Source organism: Mercenaria mercenaria, chromosome 14 (genome assembly GCF_021730395.1).
Source record: "Mercenaria mercenaria strain notata chromosome 14, MADL_Memer_1, whole genome shotgun sequence".
Taxonomy (NCBI): Eukaryota; Metazoa; Mollusca; class Bivalvia; order Venerida; family Veneridae; genus Mercenaria; species Mercenaria mercenaria.
The window spans coordinates 43,004,248-43,024,109 of NC_069374.1; the positions used below are offsets into that span (position 1 = coordinate 43,004,248).

The window sequence follows — 19,862 nt, forward strand, 5'->3', positions numbered from 1 at the left end:
AGGTGATATTACAGGATTATGTATAGGTTTACCTGGCTACCTGTGGTCAGTAATGCATGTACAAACAACATTTTAAATTAAATTTACATGGGGTTGTCTTTTTGTGTCTAATGCAATAACCAGGAACAATTTCGACAAAAATCCATAGGAGTTTGCAGTATACATATTGTACTATGAAATTAACTAAATTTTGTCTTTGTAATATCTTTTATATTGGAGTTCTACTGCACATAAAATTTCAATATTTTGGGGTAAATTTTCTGTCTAAACGAGACTCAAATATTTTACAAGCGGCATATGTACTATAAATCATCATATGCTTCTTATGTTGATGATAATTTGACCAGCTGTTAAGGCTTTAGTGCAATTTTCAAGAGAAAAATACTCGGCCTGAAAATATGAACTGATACTGAGTTGTGACTGTGGCGATGCCTTAACAGTAATCATATTTACCCGTTGTAAAAATGTGGAATAAAATTGTTTTAAGGGGACGCATATTGCTACATTCACAGTTCATACAGAAATGCGGAAGGGGTGCATATTCAAGAAATCGATGGAGGGAAAATAAAAAAACATATTCCTAAACTGATATAATACTGATGGACACCTGTAATATTCAGTATTTTGTGGATAAGGATGTGGTACTATGAATGTAATAGGAAAACAGAGGTCTTTGTGAAAGTACATTCAACACAAAATATTAAGCTTTTGTATAAGGAAAAAACAGGTTTTTTACAATAACAGTGTTCCCAATAATGTTGAAGGGATGAGATTTTCTTTCTAACACACCAGGTTTGCTCAAACATGTAAAAATTGAACGCCACGTCATTTCAGCTCGGATGCACGCCATATTTCTCATTGATAAAAATGTAAACAAAAAAATCAGAGTGGGATTAGCATTGCAAGGGCATAACATGACATTCTACACAATAAATACCTTAGAACAGATATCTAAGATGCTACACAGGTCAGGCGGGTTAAATGCATAATGACGATCACTTGAAATTCATCTTGAAAAGGTGTTTAATTTTAGTTTATTTACATTGTTTTTAATTTTCCCACGACTTCTCGGCGATTCACTGCAAATGTATTATTGCGCCGGACGAAAGGTAACTCTAATAAACAACGGGAGACAACTTAGGTGTCAGCACGTGTACGATTTTCAAAAAAAACATGTTGATGATTATTATTTTTTATCAAATAATGAATCCTATCCAGATATTCGTCTTTAATATTAGAAAATTATTAATATCTGTGGACATTTGTCAAAAAATATTACTTACATTGGACTACTTTGCGCAGCAAACTGGTTTCCGCTTCAGTTGTGAGGCACTTCCGTTATACTTTTTGACAACAATAACAAATCAATAAAATCACTTATAGACCGACTGCTACTTAAATCAGTGTAAGTAAAGTTGTTGTTACAACATTATACATGTTCGTTACGTTATGAGATAAAGTTTATCTTGAACTGCATAATCCATTAATTACGTTTAGATGATATTGCATTTACAACTTATTTGACCCCATTTTTTACGTGAATGACAGCATTCTCGTGCAACTCGTGCAAACAGAATTATGAAAAGTATGGTGGAGAATTCAAGGACAAATTATAAATGACATTAAAGTGAGGATAATTGTATATTCGTCCAGTTTTGATCATTGACATGCCTGCTGTGTATTAGTAACTTTTGTGAACAAGATTAGAATGTTACTTTTGCACATATACACATTGATTGGACCTCTCAACCAAATTTCATACCTTATTTTAGGGATTTTTAAGACAATACATTTTCAAAAGTTTGTTGAATGTGTTTTGATATTTAAGTGCATTGTAGTTCATGAATACCAAGTTAAACATTAATAATGGCAACATTTCTAGGCCCTTATTGTAAGCCACTAGACTTCTGTAACGATAAATGTTTAATGTATTAAGGGGAATATACTCTTTTAGTTTTGGAATGTGGCATTCCTTGACCACCGTACCTTTTCTTATGCACTACTTAGTAAACAAACTAAATAATGTATTTTAGCTTACATATGCGAAATGAAAAGCAAGACAGTGACCATATTTCACATTCTTTCTTTAAATTAGAATCTGTAGGACATTGATAAATGTTTGGACAAGGTGAAGCACTATTATTTTCGCACCAAAAAGTCTTAATTGTTGACTTTGAATGTACACAGTAAGTCTTATGTAATTCAACAATAACTTTCTTGTTTCAGTTTTCTCATTTTTATTTTAGTGAGCAATCCTTTGTGTACTTATAACAGTTGAAACAGTATCCATTTCATGTACCAAAACCTTGTGCTTTTTTGCAGGGAAATTTTATCATACCCCACCCACTTTTTTCTAATTTCAAAGTATGCGTCCCCTTAAAAACATCTTAGAAAAAAAAGAAGACAAATTACCTGTCACCTGCGTTCCAGAAAATAAATACTACAAGAGAAAACAAAATTCATGAAATATGATACATAAAGTAATGTAAAAATAAAACAGGTATCGATAACATTACAATACATTTAATTTAAAAAAAGTCTCAGTGATTTCGAACCCGTGGTATTAAACGTGCGTGGAAGTCAGACACCTTACCTCTAAGCCACCGTGTCATCGGTCACCTTTATATGTTACTTTAGTAATATAGATACTTTCAGGATACAAATATTGCGTAGAACGCCCGAAAATATTAGCGAAGATTAATGAATGCCAGGTCAATACTTACGGACAATAATGAAACTGTTTTGTTTTTCATTAACAATAACGGGAAAATATGGAATTTCAAAGGTTGTAAACATTGTCGTAAACCAGGAAGTAACTTTGGAAATCCCACTGTGAAATACGCAGATAGCCTATCACTGTTATGAGAAAAGCTAAAACGAAACAAAAATGTAAACAAGTTCACAAAGATTAGAAGGATACTTTAAAGCTGAAAACTTGTAAGTTGGTTTTCTTAACTTAATCTCGATTTCATCATATCTCGGCCATTTCGCATCTAGACCATGATGAGTAATAACTTCAATTACTCAAATTTAATAACTTAATTACTCAAATTTAATAACTTAATTACTCAAATTACTTGTTTAAATACTTCATAAAATTGAACTCATTTCTGTTTTGAGAACATTATTTTTCTTGTGAAGAAATTGTTGTAAGTGTTAAAACAATCCTGTCAACGCAAGCTAGGAAATTAAATATACCTTTTCTGGTTAAGGCAAAATGATTACGTGGCCGCCTTTTCAACTCTTTTTTTTAAAGATTACTTTCTTTATTACATAACTTAGTTTAAACATTAATTTTTGTCTTCATTTATACAGAGCATTCCTTACTAAGCTACTTTTTTATGTTTTACATGTAGACTATTTTTTCTTTTTAATTCTAAAGAAGGCATTTTCCCAAATCTGTTGCTAAAGTGCTCCGGTAATGTAAGGCGATCGGTGGAGAAATATGTTTCAAATGTCCGGATCCTAAGTTAGATACCATTGTATCATTCTTCACAAATTTCTGATACAAAGTTGAACGGGTAATAGGTATATAACCGGCACCATATTCTCTCTCACAGCAGAAGCAGATGACATGCATAAACATGTTTGACATGGGGCATACGCAATTACTTCTGCTGCGACACTTTTCAATAAAATTTTATACAATATTTTTCATTTGTAAAATGAATGAATGAATTAAATACAGTTTCGTGGAATCAACCATTAACCGGGACATAATAAGTTTAATAGAATAAATACACTCAAGAAATTTAAAATCGTTGAACGAATCTATTTTAGAAATATTTTCTTAACATAAATGTATGTTATATTTGGTATCAGTGGCATTTTTTCAATGCTTCTTGAAGCATAAGGCATACAGACACTAAATAGAAAAATGGCGCGAAAGAAAAGGTAAAAAAACTGAAACTGCTTTATTTGATTAAACGCCTAATTTTACACATAGTATATTCACTGGCGTTGTACATTAAATTTTACCAGATTTATATAGCGCCCAAGGCGCTTTACATAGTTCAAATGCAGCCACATAGGGCGCATAATTCATCCTCTACTAGTACAGACACAGAGCGATCTGACCAGAGGGACAGAGTGAGACAAAGCCCCCACGACAGAGAGATCAGAAATCAGATACAGGCTTATCCGACAAACTTAGCCTAGCTCGTTTCGAATAGACAGCCTGGTTCTTTAACGTGCCCAGTGTATAGCACTGATACACGCAAGGATTGCCTGGGTTCCTGACCAGTACACCTCTAGTTGGGTGGGAAACACTGAAAGCGTTTCTGAAAATTCCCAAGTAGCTGCCAGGGATCGAACCCCGACCTCAGGATTGGAAGGCTAGTGTGCAAACCACTGAGCTATCCGTCCACCCATAGGTAGTCGCATCATGGCGGATACAAATAGTCCTCAGTGTTTTTCTGCTCTGTAGAGCTATTTTCCTTATTTTCTTTGTTGTTTTTTTTTTTTTGCTAAAATCACATGACAGATCTACGCTTGACATGTAGGTAGCATTTTCATAATGAAATAACAACATGACAAATTTTTTCATGGAAACTTAGATCATACACCACCAGTGTAATTTGGGGTCTCATTTTTTAAGCTGATTTTGCAGTTTTGGTGCTTGACTGAAATTATTTTTCTTGCATCAAACATGGCCCCCATTTTTCTTTTGATTTTTATCTAGCACTGACAATATTCTTCAAGAAAATGTAGGTTACAGACATTAATTAAAATGGTTCCTGAACTCCTGATGTGTGCTGCGGCCATTGGAAATAGGTCAGTTTTATATAGAATAAAGAACAACAAATATCTAGTGTGTTATAACCATAACTACCAACCGTGAAGGTTGTATTCGGAATACTTCTATTCAGATATACAGTGATTCCATCTCGAATAACCGCCAAGACTTCTTAACATGTTTAAATGATCATCATTTGCTATTATAAAACTTTGCACGCGACAGCTGATAATATTTATCAGTTTTGGCGATACGAATTTTGGCAACGGATTCATTGATTATTTTAAAAGCAAAAGAGGAAGTTAATTATATCAGAATAAAGAGGGGTTGTTTGTAAACTGAATTCATTAATGAATTTATGTTTGAATGTTAAGTTGAAAGAGGTGAGGAAGCCTTTATCGATATACTAGTAAACTTTGATAATGTTGCAGTTGAGTCCAATAAGTACAAGAATGTTCAAAGATAATCTGTCATAAATTTATCTTTGGGCCATATTGCACAATAATTATAAGTAACCTGTTTTGGAAAATAAACGGTGTCGGTTGTATTGAGAACAATTCATAATGCTTGCATATTATCTGACAAGGTACATTATCAAAGTTTATTAATACTACAAGTTTCTCAGCAATCATTATAATATATAGATTGTAGATTCATTTTAAATCTGGAGCTCTTTTCACGGCATATTTGTTGTGTTAGTGGTACTGTCTAGTTTTTCAACATGAATCTTCCGGCTTAGGTGGTTCCAATTACTCCCATTTTCATAGCTTTGGTTATTTATTTTTTACCAACTTTTGGATATGGTGCCCGTCAAGATACGAGCTATTTGACCCAGGGAAGTGAAACAGGTCGCTGTGGTAAGTATGTCTTAGACTAGCTGACAAACTAAATTGGGTCAAATGGTTCTCAAGTTATTGATCGGAAACCGTTTTCCATGTTTCAGGCCCCTGTGACCTTGACCTTTGATTTAGTAATCCCAAAAATAAAAGGGGGTCATTTACTCTGTAAGCCCTATCACCCTATGAAGATTAAAGTTTCTATGTGAAATGGTTCTCCAGTTGGTCGGAAAGAAGTGTGACGGACGGACGGAAGGACGGACGGAGAGAGCAAAACAAAACAAAACAATATGTCTCCCCAAGTGGGGAGGGGGTGGGGACATAATGATTCAGCAGTGTGATAATGACGTCGTGAAGACACTAAAATGGCTGCATCCATGATCAGCCATTTTCTTAAATTTCAAATTGCCATATCTTTTTCAATAATGGTCCGATTTTAAAATTTCTTTCAGCGTTATGAAAGGCTTGAGTATGGCTTACATATAAAATTAACTCAGGCATTCATTGCCCTTTTACACTGAATTGTTACAATTCAAGTACTAATCCCCAATGATATCGTGATTTCCGCCGAAACGCGAGGACGAGTCCATTTTATGATAACTGAGAAAACAACAATTCATAATGCTTGCATATCATCTGACAAGTAAATATTAGTATTTGTTTCATTTTACCTATCCAGTTAGTTTACTGCAACATAGCTCAGTCAGGTAAAATGCAGATAACAATTGGACATAAGCAAATCTTTTTGTGAGTTCGAATCCTCACGAGAAGTTTTTTCAGATTTTTGTATTTGTTTTTCCTATTCGTTTTCATTTTTGTTTCCATATTTTCTTTTCTTTCTTTGATTGTTTGTAATTGCATATTTGTCTTTATATAACATAATATCATGTTCATTATTCGCTTAAGTGCATGCATTCAATTAATATCACCTTTGATATAATAAAACTTTCTCATCTGCCATATCGGCTTTAGATATTTCTCTGTCGTGTTGTCACTGAGCACATAAAGGAATCTATTTTTTATGCAAAAATGATATAGAAAATAAATGTCGATGCTGACTTTCGAACCCACATGGCAAAAGATCTGTTTAACATGGACAGTATGTTTTACCTGAGCTACTTTGCAATTGTTACTAAAACTAGAAATGAGCCGTGCCATGAGAAAACCAACATAGTGGTTATGCGACCAGCATGGATCCAGACCAGCCTGCGCATCCGCGCAGTCTGGTCAGGATCCATGCTCTTCGCTAATAGTTTCTCCAATTCCAATAAGCTTTAAAAGCGAACAGCATGGAGCCTGACCAGACTGCGCGGATGCGCAGGCTGGTCTGGATCCATGCTGGTCGCATACCCACTATGTTGGTTTTCCCATGGCACGGCTCAAATATTTAGATTTTAACTTGCTAGAAACCGATGGTTAAAAATAAATAGCCTATTTATAAACGGTTAATGCGAAGGCGATAATATTACACACTGATAGCCACACGAGAACTGCATACAGATATAGACTTGCCATAGTACGCTTATCAGCGACCACTACTGCGGGAGATATAAAGTGGTAGTATGGGACTGGGAATTCATGGCATGAATATTGTTATTATGTCACACATGTAATAACAGGAATAGACTAAAGACAAAATAATAGCACATGATATAAAAATGTGAACATTTCAAGGTTATTACACTTTGTGGTAACACATGAAGAGAAAACGGAAAAAAGAAGTAAGAAAGAAAACAAATGTTGTGACAGAAGTGTAATATAAATTATATATAACTAATTAGATAAGAAGAGAATAAAACGAAATCAATGCCACTAAGTAAAAATAATCAAGAGAAGATGTACGGTGCCCCTAAAGTGACATGTTACACACTTTTTTTCCAATTAGGTAATGTGAGACTTTTTTTAGGGGCACCGTACATCTTTTCTTGATTGTTTTTAGTTAGTGGCATTGATTTCGTTTTATTCTCTTCTTATCTAATTAGTTATAAAATAAATAATCATTTCGTTTAAACGAAATAAGTTATTTCGTTTAAACGAAATCATTTCGTTAAAACGAAATCATTTCGTTTAAACGAAATAAAAAAAGTCTCACATTACCTAATTGGAAAAAAAGTGTGTAACATGTCACATTAGGGGCACCGTAAAGATGTATAGAGAATAATGATTTTTTATAGGGAATCGGGATCGATCCCTCTACAGTAACATGCGATATATACTAAATGAGATATACTATCGAATTAAAAAAAATTGGTCCTCCGGGACGTGCACAGAGCGTCTGACTTTTGATGTTTTGGAAGGATACGCTTTTTCCTTGTGCGTAATAAGCGTCCACATAACTTGTCCGAACCGTAACGTCTTACACATCTGTACAAAAATTGGCAGTATTGTTTTTTATTCCAAAATCTACCTTTAAGTTGAAACAAACACATATTTCTGGGCAAGCTGATGGACTGTAACGATTCCCGATTGTGGCATTGCCTTATTTCATATTAAATGTATATAGACGAATGACTTTTCTTGAAACTTACAACAATGTGTGAGAACTCATGAGTGAGAAGAATGAACAGTATACACTTATGAATGACATTGTGAATGGCGACGGTTAGAGAATTAGAATGCACAAATCAGGAAATTAGAAAACGTACAGCTATAACAGCACCCTTCCTCCCCGAGGCTATCTTACCCGTTTTGCCGGATACCAAAGCTTAAAGCCTTACATGCTACGTCCATACGGCCTGCATATATAGGTTCAAACCCTTTGGTTAATTGTGCATCACTAATTATTTAAGAAAAAATAACTACACACTACCCCATGAGGGTAAAATACCCATGAGGCCTGTACCAGGAAGTATGGAAACATGTAAAATTTAGTTTGATTCGGGAACTAGAGTAGATCAATTGAGCAAAAGTGAGAGTGTTTATACAGTTTTATTTTAAAAGATTCAGTTGAAGGTGTTTTTAAATTGAATTTGAGTTTCGCGTAGGGGGGTTCATTCCACATATTTGGACTATGAACCGAGAATTACCTTTCATATAATGTTGTTTTTGATCAAGATTCTTTGAGATGTTCATTTTTGTGACCGACCTTAAGGTTATATTGTAAGAATAAGAAAAAATTGTGATCAATTTTTAACGTATTGCGCTGCCATATTATTAAGTGATTTATAAGTTAGTAGAAATGTGTGATAGGCCACTCGTTCTGTGATTAACAACCACCTCAAATCCCTGAACATTTCATGTCATAATGTCATTCTAGCAGCACGTTTTTGAAGTTTAGACACTCTGTCTATGTTCTAGGCAGATGTACCACCCCAAACAACATAGCCATATCCAAATAAATATGAATATAATATACAGTTGAAGATTCTTTAGGAACATGTATTTTGGGAGTAATTTGTGTAATGTTATCTTACATGAAACATTGATGTACAGTTGATCTATCTGTTGATTCCAAGTAAAGTGGTTATCATTAGATTCCTAACAATTTTATCGTTTCTACATGTAGTGGTCTTTTTATCATCATAGGAAGTATCAATAACATATTATATAGCTCATATATTAAATAATTTTCTTCTGACTACTTCGCCTAAATGATTTGTAAAACAATGATTTTAAATGACTTAAACATTGAGCGCATTAATTTCAGTCCACGTGATAAACTTTTATCTCAAATCGATTAAATAGATTGTTTTAAATGGTTGTAGCAGTAATTGAGCCTGATATTGCGCGCAGCGTGTTTCTCTTTTATTTGGCTTATTTATTTTCTCTTTGGTGTCATTTGTGATCTAATGCTCCGTACTGTTCTGACTGTAATATTTCGTAATTCACACATTGTGGTAATTGCCACACGGTGACTTCAGTTTGTTGCAATGCAAACTGCTTCATATGCCTGAGCAAAGTAATAACAATCTTATTCTTTATGAATTCAATTGGATTTGATGAAATTAAAGAAGTTTATTCTGCAATATTTTAGCCTAACATAAACACATCTGAATTATTTTTTAATGACATTGAGACAATATTTCAAATATCTTTCTGTGCAGATAAGAGATATCTTTGTTGAAAGAGAATGTCTGTGGAAGGTGTAAGGGTGGTTAGGGGTCCGGACTGGAGTTACGGTGACGATGATGGCGGAGAGGGTCACGTGGGTACGGTTACTCAGGACAACGAGGATGATACAGTTGAAGTTCAGTGGGACATGGGCAACTGTGGGACATACAACACGGGAAATGAAGGGAAGTGTGACCTGAGAATTCTAGACAGTGCACCTGCAGGTGGGTTGTACAAGTCGTACTTTTAGATATATTCAGCTAATAGCACGCCAGTCAATCATCGTTTACACTTTTTATTGTACAACTTTTAAGACACCTGGTTAACATTTTGTTTACATAAATATAATGTACAGAATTTCAAATAAGAAAAATTAAATTATCATGTATTTTCTCATATCTCCAATGAGTCAGAGATGTACGGCTAAATACCGATGTAAGATATTTTATTCTCTGCAATATATAGGACAATCATTGCATAAATAATAGGTAAACAAATACTGTCGCAGTGTAAATGTGGTATTAATACGAGTCTAAAAACTAATCAGAGGTGTCATAAGTCAGTCGGTGATCCATTCATAAAGATTCAGTTCAATAAACTCGCACTATAAAGATCATCATACTGGTCAACGATTCAATTGACACGCTGAAAATGCCATGCGATAAAATGCTATATACATGTAATACATTCGCGTTGGTGTCTTTTTTTGTCAATGAGGCGGGCGGGGATTCTTATTCATAATTCATAGGCGTGGTAGACTGTTTATATAATGTACATATTATAAATGTACATCTTAGGTTATATATTCACAGGTTTGAAACACGAAGGTACAATGTGTGACAACTGCAATGTAGCCGGGTTTCCAGGGACCCGCTGGAAATGTCAGACTTGTCCAGACTTTGATCTTTGTTCTCCCTGCTATTTCAGTGATAAACACAATATTCAACATGCGTTCCAACGGATAGATGCTCCCAGTCTCAGAGGGTATGTCTGGTTTAGCAAATATATGCTCCAGGTCTCAGCGGGTACATTTGGTTTATAAAGATAAAGTAAGCATATAACGGCAACAAATTGATGCCCCAGGTCTGAGCGGGTACGTCTGATTTATAAAGATAAAGTAAAATATTACGGCAACGGACTGATGCCTTTGTCTGACTCGCAGCGGGCACGTTCAGGTAAACATATTACGGCAACGGACTGATGCCGTTGTCTGACTCGCAGCGGGCACGTTCGGGTAAACATATTACGTGAACAGATAAATGCCTTCGTTTGACTCGCGGCGGGTACGTTTGGTTTGTAAAGATAAGTTAACATGTTACGGCAACCAATAGATGCCCAAGTTCTGAGTGGGCACGTTTGGTTTATAAAGAAAACGTAGACATATCACGGTAACGGATGGATTTTCGAGGTAAGTTTTGGTCTTAAAGATTGAGGTAACAAATTACCACAACAGATAGATGTCCCAGCTATGAGTGGGTTCGTTTTTGTTTTAAAGATTGAGGTAACAAATTACCGCAATAGATAGATGTCCCAGGTATGTGTGGGTTCGTTTTGGTTTGTAGTTTAAGGTAACAAATTACCACAACAGATAGACGACCCAGGTCTGAGTGGGTACGTTTGGTTTATACAGATAGTAAACATATTAACGTATTTCTACAGCTATGTTCAGTTTACCTCTGCTTCTCACTAACTGAAATTTATATTGCACCGTAACTAATTCATTGTTGTCATTATCAGGTATAGAAAGAAGTGTGCCGGTCTTCAAACTTTACCCCGCAAGCTAAGTTTAGGTTACTAACCGAGTAGGAGGTATTCATGAAATGAAAATACCCGCGCTCGTGCGAATCGTGACACCGAGAGCGCGTAGCGCTCGAGGTGTTACCGCACGAGCGCGGGTATTTTCATTTCATGGACACCGATATAAGAGGTAAGTAACTGACTTTTACACAACTGTTCTATTGTTCTCTGCGTGTTAATAACCAAAATGAATACCTACATACCATACCTGCGCACGTGCACAAGTATCATACCATACCTGCGCTCGTGCACAGGTATCATACCATACCTGAGCACGTGAAAAGAATGCAAGATGAGTTCAAACTGTAATGTTTATTTAATTCCATGTTATTGTCCGTAAGTATTGACCTGACACTCAAGAATATTCCGTATATTTTCCGTAAATTGATTCTCGGTGTCTAAAGTTAAATAGCGATATAAATATTGCGTATATATTTCTTTATAATTTTCATAATGTCACATGTGCAAATAGCTGTGCCTACAAGACGTTTAGCTGCTAAACTGCATTTTTGGTTCAACTCCTGCGTACCGACCATTTTTTCCCCAAATTTTATCGGTAGAAATATTGCCATATTTATCGGATCAAACATTATGGTCTATAAACGTTATGGAAAATGTTGAATAAAACATATTTAAAAGTATCTTAGATAAAGACAAAGTATTTCTCACCAGCGTTTCCTGAAAATGAATACTAGATCTACAAGAGAAAACAATCAGATTTCGTGAAATATGTTACACAGATATTGTAAGAGTAAAAGTAACATCAATAACAACATTACATTGAATTTAAAAAAATGGTCTGAGGTGATTTTGAACTCGTGGTATCGTGCGTGGCAGTCAGACAGCTACCACTATGCTACCGTGCCATTGGTTATTTATATTGGTTATTTTAGGATACAAATATTTCGTAAAATAATGGAAACACCCGAAAATACTGGTGAAGATTAATGAGTGCCAGGTCAATAATTACGGAAAATAGACAATACCTGCGTCAAGTAGCATTTACAAATGTATACTTCTTTTTTAAATATTGTATATTTTGACCTTTGAATCACGATTGTCATGTTTTCATCTACAAGATACATTCACGGCTCAGTACTTAAGAGGGAGGAGTAGAAGAAGAAGATAATCATTTTAATTATTGTTGTTAGATGATGATGATGATGATGATGATGATGATAACGACTACGACCACGACGAAACCGTAAATGCAGAGTCCGAAACTAAGTTTATCATGAAAAATGTTTTATAAACATGCAACCGAAGTGTGAAGTTGTGCATTAAAAGATAAAAAAAAACTCCCAACAAAAATTGGTGAACAAAAATGCATTTACATTGGCGAATTAGCAGAACTTTCATAAACTTTTTAAATATCATTTTACGTATTTCAATTTACCTGCTGAAGTTAAAGTAATTCCCAATATAATTTATTTTCTGACTGGGAGAAGGAAAGATTTATAAATAAATGAAAAAAAAATAAAAACTAACAAATTAAAATGACGTTGTATAGCTCGATCTCGCCACTCAGTTTGTGTCATTTTCCCTATCTCTCATAGCTCATTACTTAGACACTTGCTAACGCGTTTTTTTCTAGCAAATAAGGATTTATGCCCGAGAGGACATACGGTAATAAACAAAGTAACTATTAAACACGAACATATTCATTACATGCTTCAATTCTATACTAGCTCAAACTAACTACGACAAAATGGGGTCACGTAATATTAGATAATTCGTATTGCAAAACAATTTACAAAATGTTGAAGGAAGGTCATAACGTACATATTAAAGCGGCATGCCTCCAGATCGTTCGACAACAAAAAAACAAATATTTTGTTTTTAGATATCTTGAAATAAATGCTATATTTCTTAAGAAGGCTTTAAAACTTAATTACTGACAAACTTTATGTTACGGAAACACATGAGAATTTGCCGTTTTTACTACTTTTTACGGTGAAAATCGAAAAGCGTTTGTCACGCTTTTACTCCAGGTAGACTGTCTCAATTATAAATATTTATACTTTGAAGTCATTATTCGCTACTTCAGCTATAGAGCTATTGGTTACGACGACGGGAAAATGTCTTTATTGCCGCGGCGGTGCGGGGTTCGATTCCCGACGCAGTCATCTTTTTTTCTTGATTTGAAACTTTTAAAATATTTTAGAAACAAAAATTCATATTCTAATATTCATAATATGACCAAACTTCAATTTGAAAGAAAAATTTTTATTTTTTTTCAGCCAAATCTGGAGGCATGCTGCTTTAAAGTTTCTTTTTATTTTAAATGATCTGTGTAGAAGCAAGTATGCTAATACACCACATTTTTCAACTTCAAATATCTACAGGTGAAACTCAGTCATATAAACATATAAAGCTACTGTAAATTAGAAGTTTCAGAAGAATTTATACAACATGCCTTAAATTTTACTATTCTACAGTGAGGTGATTAATAAAGATGATGATGATGATGATGATGATAATTATGTTATCAAACCAAATGTTTCGTGTTTTAAGTGATATATAATACCTTATATAATCACAATGAGATTTTTATGGGACTAACCCATACACATTTTAAGAAAAATAATTTCTTTCAAAAATTCGTAAAATGAGTCCTCTGAATGTGTCCAGTGGAATAAATAGAGGATATTTGTTTTTTTCAGTGAAATATCAATTTTATTTCACAAGTGAGCATCAAAAACTGATATTTTCACGAGTGGCATAGCCACGAGTGAAAATAACTTTTTTTTTGTGCTCACGAGTGAAATAAAATTGATATTTCAATGACACAAACAAATTTTCTTTTTATTTCATGTGTAAAACTCTACTTTTGTTGCGTAATTTATAAAATGTCGAAAATCGTGGGAAAGGTCATCAGAAAGCATAACACAAATGACGTCATCGTCATTATGGTCCCCGGTATTCATAACGCTCGATATACAATTTGACTTCAATCGCGACGGAGGATCGTAACTAGTTCGGCAAAAACAGTGAAAAATAAAAATGATAATCTACTGTTTCAAAACTGTGGATTATCACTTTTATTTCACTAAGAAAACTCTATAATTCACTGGAAAACATAAAATAAACTTATTTACATAAGATTTTTCTAGAAATTTATATAAATAACCAAAACTATTGTGCAGAATGTCGTAATCCGTGGCAACGCTTTTGAAATAATGCAGAAAAGTTACATTATTCTTGCATTTTACTGATAATCTAATAGTATTTTCACACACTTTAAACTATCAGTTTTCTGTCATATATACATTCTATGCCAAACTTTATGAAAATGAACATGTTGAAAAAATTCTTACAAACTGTGGGCGAGTAGCTTTAAGCAGTTCTTTTTATAATTTAGAATGTTAAGGGACTTTGTCTCTGGCAATATTTGTTTTAGATTTCCAGTTCATTAAAAATGTAATAGACCTGTATTCGGACGAGTTTGCAAAAATTACAATGTTATCAGCACAATTATAATGATAATAATTCTAAACATATCAACACCAATTCCATCCGCATTACTACGAAAAAACGTATCTTTAAAATATTAGATAATCATAGAAATAAACACTACCCCTTTTCACACGCAATGTAAACATGTGCATTCTTCTTTAACTTACCACAGTGTTTAATTCTAGACTTAAGTAATTGATAAATGTATCCTATTCCCTACCATATTTCAGTCAAGCGGTGCCGAAACGTTCCATCAGCAACAAGATGAGGGCACTAGGCATGTACCAAGGTTCCAAAGTTAAACGTGGTGTTGACTGGAACTATGGTAACCAGGACGGTAAGCATTCGCAGTCGTTTTACCGTACGTAGAATAATAAGTGAATTACAGTTACCAAAAGTATTTAAGTCATAAAATGATAAAAATATACAAGTAAAAAGAGACTAATTTGTTATCAATTATAATCACTGACAACATAATTTATTACACTTTTTTGAACACTAATGATTTACTTCGGACCCTTTGATAAACAGGGGGTGATGGAAAAATAGGAAGTGTTTTAGAGACGAATAACTATGGCACAAGCGGACCAGAACGTGACTCTGTCAAAGTAGCTTGGCAAAACAAGGAAGGTAACTCTTACAGACTTGGTTACAGAGGAAAGGTTGACTTGGTCTGTGTGGAGCAAACGCCTGGAATGGACTATTACAGAGATCACTTGTTCCCTATGAGTACGTTATTTAATTTTCACTATAGAACGAGAGTACTTCATATGAGGGCATGGAATCACATATTATAGTTACTAAAACTTAAACAATTAGATATGTCTTTCTTTAGTAATTGATAAAATGGTTATCATTGTAGATTTTATTCTAAGCTATGTCACACATAAGCAGCCGAGACGACATCGAGTCTTCACAGCTCAAGACATCACGTACTAATGTTTAACAAGTATAGATAGTTTAACATGATCGTGAAATATCAACTAAACAGTCAGATGTCTGATGCTCTCACATTTGTATGCTGCAAACATTTCTATAAAGTTTTACGCAAATAAATGTTACATGCATAAATCAAATTTATGTTTGCAAGTTGCAGGATCATGGCATTATACTCAATATTCATTAAGAACTTTTCAGTACATATATTAAGTACTTATATTTTAATATTCCTTTAATTTAGATTAGGTTATATGTATAATTTGAATTTCTGCACTCAGTACAAAACGTGTACGAGCTCAAAGTCGTTTCTACGGTGGCATAGAGTGGACATAGGAAATATTTTATTTATCACCTATGCACGTGTTAGCTAACACGTGCGAACGTGTAAATTAACACGTGCGCTCGTGATAACTATCACGTTCGCACGTGGTAGCTAACACGTTCGCACGTGATAGCTATCACGTTCGCATAGGAAATATTTTATTTATCACGTGCGCACGTGATAGCTATCACGTTCACATAGGAAATATTTTATTTATCACGTGCGCACGTGGTATCTATCACGTTCGCACGTGATAAATAAAATAATTCCTATGTCCCCTCTATGCCACCGTACGTTTCAGCTTTGTTGTACATCTTAATATCTGAAAAAGATATCTACTGTAAGATTTCTTTAAAGTGGCATATATATAGCTGACAAATTGTTTAAAGTAGGGGTGCAAATAAAGTAAATAATAGTGGGGTACAAGTCATATAGGTTTTTGCGGCATTAAACCATAACTTAAAAAAAAACAACTAGCATAGTGTCATGGTACATTCTGGATCCGTGTTTGTCGCCTAAGTTAATGTCATGTTTTAAATAGTTTAAATATAATTGTTGATTTATTTTGATAATCTGAAGTCCAACTACATTAACTTTGTAAATAAATGTCTTGTGCACTTAGAAATGCAAAATATATATGTCAGCGGGTATTCGATATGTGTGTAATAACATTGATTCGTGTCATGTGGAAATAATTTCATCTGGATTTCAGATACAAGGACACTTCCAGGTAGAGATGGTATATGCAGTTTGATTACCGCACTTTATTAACGTGCAGGAAATATATATAATTCCTTTTCTTTCAGTTCAGTTCCCACTTTACACACGCACATTTTTTGATTCGTATAATTATTTAACTACACAGGCCAACTGCACTAACATTTACATACAACAAACTTTCCCAGTAGAATTTCTAGGGTAGCGTTTTTTTTTCGAACAAAAAAAGGAGATTGATCTAAAAGGTGAAAGTTGGTTCAGGGATCATTTCGTTATCTGTAGCACAAACTGAGTATTCACTTTTTTATAACATTTGGAATTTGACTTCTTTTCTAACCAAACCTATTTTGAACTTCCATTATTTCTTCCGTTTGCATTTCCTTAATATTTAGTAAAATGCATTTTGGTAATGCCTGTAGACTTCTGGTATTCCTGAACATCATATATGATCATTTAACGGATATTTATTTCATATTCCAAATCGAGGTTGAATTGGTCGTTACTAAAGTAAAATTGTAAGTAACTGAACAAAAAATCTGTTGGTTTTTTTCATTTACAGTAGATACTGCTTCAAATTGAAAATGTTATGTAAATGTCAATAGCGATGGTCTCTTTCAATACGTGCACTGCAGAATGGAAACGGAACATTTGTTTTTGTTTTGTGAAACAGAAACAAATCGAACGAATGATACACATTTAGGCTTAAATATATGTTCGAAACTGTTCCATTTTTAGCTCTCCAGAGCACAAAGTGCTCAGGGTGAGCTATTGTGATCGCTCACCGTCCGGCGTCCGTCCGTCCGTCCACACTTTCCTTTAAACAACATCTCCTCCTAAACTAACAGGCTAATTTTGATGAAACTTCACATGGATGTTCCTTGGATGGTCTTCTTTAAAAATTGTTCAAAGAATTGAATTCCATGCAGAACTCTGGTTGCCATGGCAACAGAAAGGAAAAACTTTAAAAATCTTCTTATCAAAAACCAGAAGCCCTAGAGCTTAGATATTTGGTCTGAAGCATTGCCTAGTGGACCTCTACCAATTTTGTTCAAATCATGACCCCGGAGTCAAAATTGACCCCGCCCTAGGGATCACTTGATTTTACATAGGAAAATCTTAAAAAATCTTCTTCTCAAAAACCAGAAGCCCTAGAGCTTAGATATTTGACATGTAGCATTGCCTAGAGGACCTCTACTAAAATTGTTCAAATCATGACCCCGGGGTCAAAATTGACCCCGCCCCAGGGGTCACTTGATTTTACATAGGAAAATCTTCAAAAATTTTCTAAAAATAAACAGAAGGCCTAGAGCTTAGATATTTCACGTGTAGCATTGCCTAGTGGACTTCTACAAAATTTGTTCAAATTATGAACCCCATGGTCAAAATTGACCCCGCCCCAGAGGTCACTTGATTTTACATAGGAAAATCTTCAAAAATTTTCTAAAAATAAACCAGAAGGCCTAGATCTTAGATATTTAACGTGTAGCATTGCCTAGTAGACTTCTACAAAATTTGTTCAAATCATGACCCCCGGGATCAAATTGACCCCGCCCAATGGGGTTACTTGATTGTACATAGAAAAATCTTCAAATTTTTCTAAAAATAAACCAGAAGGCCTACAGCTTAGATATTTGACATGTAGCATTGCCTAATGGACCTCTACAAAATCTGTTCAAATCATGACCCCCGGGGTCAAAATTGACCCCGGCCCAGTGGTCAATTTGATTTTACATAGTAAAAGCTTCAAAATTTTTCTAAAAATAAACCAGAGGGCCTACAGCTTAGATATTTCACGTGTAGCATTTCCTAGTGGACCTCTACAAAATCTGTTCAAATCATGACCCCCGGGGTCAAAATTGACCCCGTCCCAGGGGTCACTTGATTTTACATAGGAAAATCTTCAAAAAATTTCTAAAAATAAACCAAAAGGTCTAGATCTTAGATATTTGACGTGTAGCATTGCCTAGTAGACTTTTACAAAAAAAATTCAAATCATGACCCCCGGGGTCAAATTGACACCGCCCCATGGGGTCACTTGATTTTACATAGGAAAATCTTCAAAAATTTTCTAAAAATAAACCAGAAGGCCTAGATCTTAGATATTTGACGTGTAACATTGCCTAGTAGACTTCTACAAAAAAATTCAAATCTGGACTTCCCCAGGGTAAAATTTACCCAGCCCCAGGGGTCACTTGATTGTATATAGGGAAATTTTCATAAATTTGCTAAAAATAAACCAGAAGGCCTAGATCTTAGATATTTGATATGTTACATTGCCTAGTAGACTACTACAAACTTTGTTTCATTTATGACCCCCAGGGTAAACTAGGCCCCGCCCCAGGGGTTACTTGATTGTAAATCTTCCAAAAATCATCAGTTTGACATTTGAAAATGTAGCTCATATTACTCTGGTGAGCGATCAAGGGTCATCATGACCCTCTTGTTAATGGTCTGTAAGTCTTTAAGAATAAACGTATGTTTTACATCATCATATTGTTAGTCTGTCTTTTTTCCTTCCTTCAAAGGAATAAACAAAAACATTTTACAAGTTTATGAATACGGATTAATATCACTTATACTTTAAATTTTAAAATATAAAGATACAAAACCTATGGCAAAGAGGACATCCATGCAGCTTTCAAAAAGACAAAGTGTTGTTAGAGGAAAACCTGCTACTGAAGAGAGGAAGCTGCAAATAGGTGATAACGTGTGCGTTGAGCTTCCGGAAATAGCACTGAAAGAGGTTCAGAGAGGACACGGAGGTTGGAGCATGCGCATGAAAGAAGTAACTTTTTTCCCTTTACATTTAAACCAAAATGTGTGTTATATACTGTAAGAGCGTTTATTAGAAAATTGTCGACAAAAGCAGGTCATAATGAAAAGTAAGGAATATTTTCAACTATTAGGATGTCTTAAAGTTGCAATGATGTATTTTCATTGGAAAAATTTCTTTGTAATTTTGGCACAAGCTTGACTGAATTTTTATAACAGTTTCGTTGGCTATAATTTT

The 19,862-nt window shown here is 34.5% G+C and overlaps 1 protein-coding gene across 3 annotated transcripts in view; it reads left to right on the forward strand.

The window, feature by feature from the left end:
• The first annotated feature begins 2,787 nt into the window (after positions 1 to 2,787).
• LOC123526811 (E3 ubiquitin-protein ligase MIB2-like) overlaps positions 2,788 to 19,862 on the forward strand; it is a 32,174-nt gene continuing 15,099 nt past the window's right edge. The window contains exons 1-7 of one of the 3 annotated variants that reach the window (XM_053523336.1): positions 2,788 to 2,937; positions 9,615 to 9,845; positions 10,434 to 10,605; positions 15,105 to 15,211; positions 15,406 to 15,603; positions 16,848 to 16,865; positions 19,453 to 19,637. In XM_053523336.1, coding sequence (XP_053379311.1) covers positions 9,641 to 9,845; positions 10,434 to 10,605; positions 15,105 to 15,211; positions 15,406 to 15,603; positions 16,848 to 16,865; positions 19,453 to 19,637 — 885 coding nt within the window. In that variant the 5' untranslated portion in view covers positions 2,788 to 2,937; positions 9,615 to 9,640. Of the gene's footprint in view, positions 2,938 to 4,888; positions 5,119 to 9,614; positions 9,846 to 10,433; positions 10,606 to 15,104; positions 15,212 to 15,405; positions 15,604 to 16,847; positions 16,866 to 19,452; positions 19,638 to 19,862 lie in introns of those variants that run through there. The other 2 variants (XM_053523337.1, XM_053523338.1) reach the window with 2 other exon arrangements.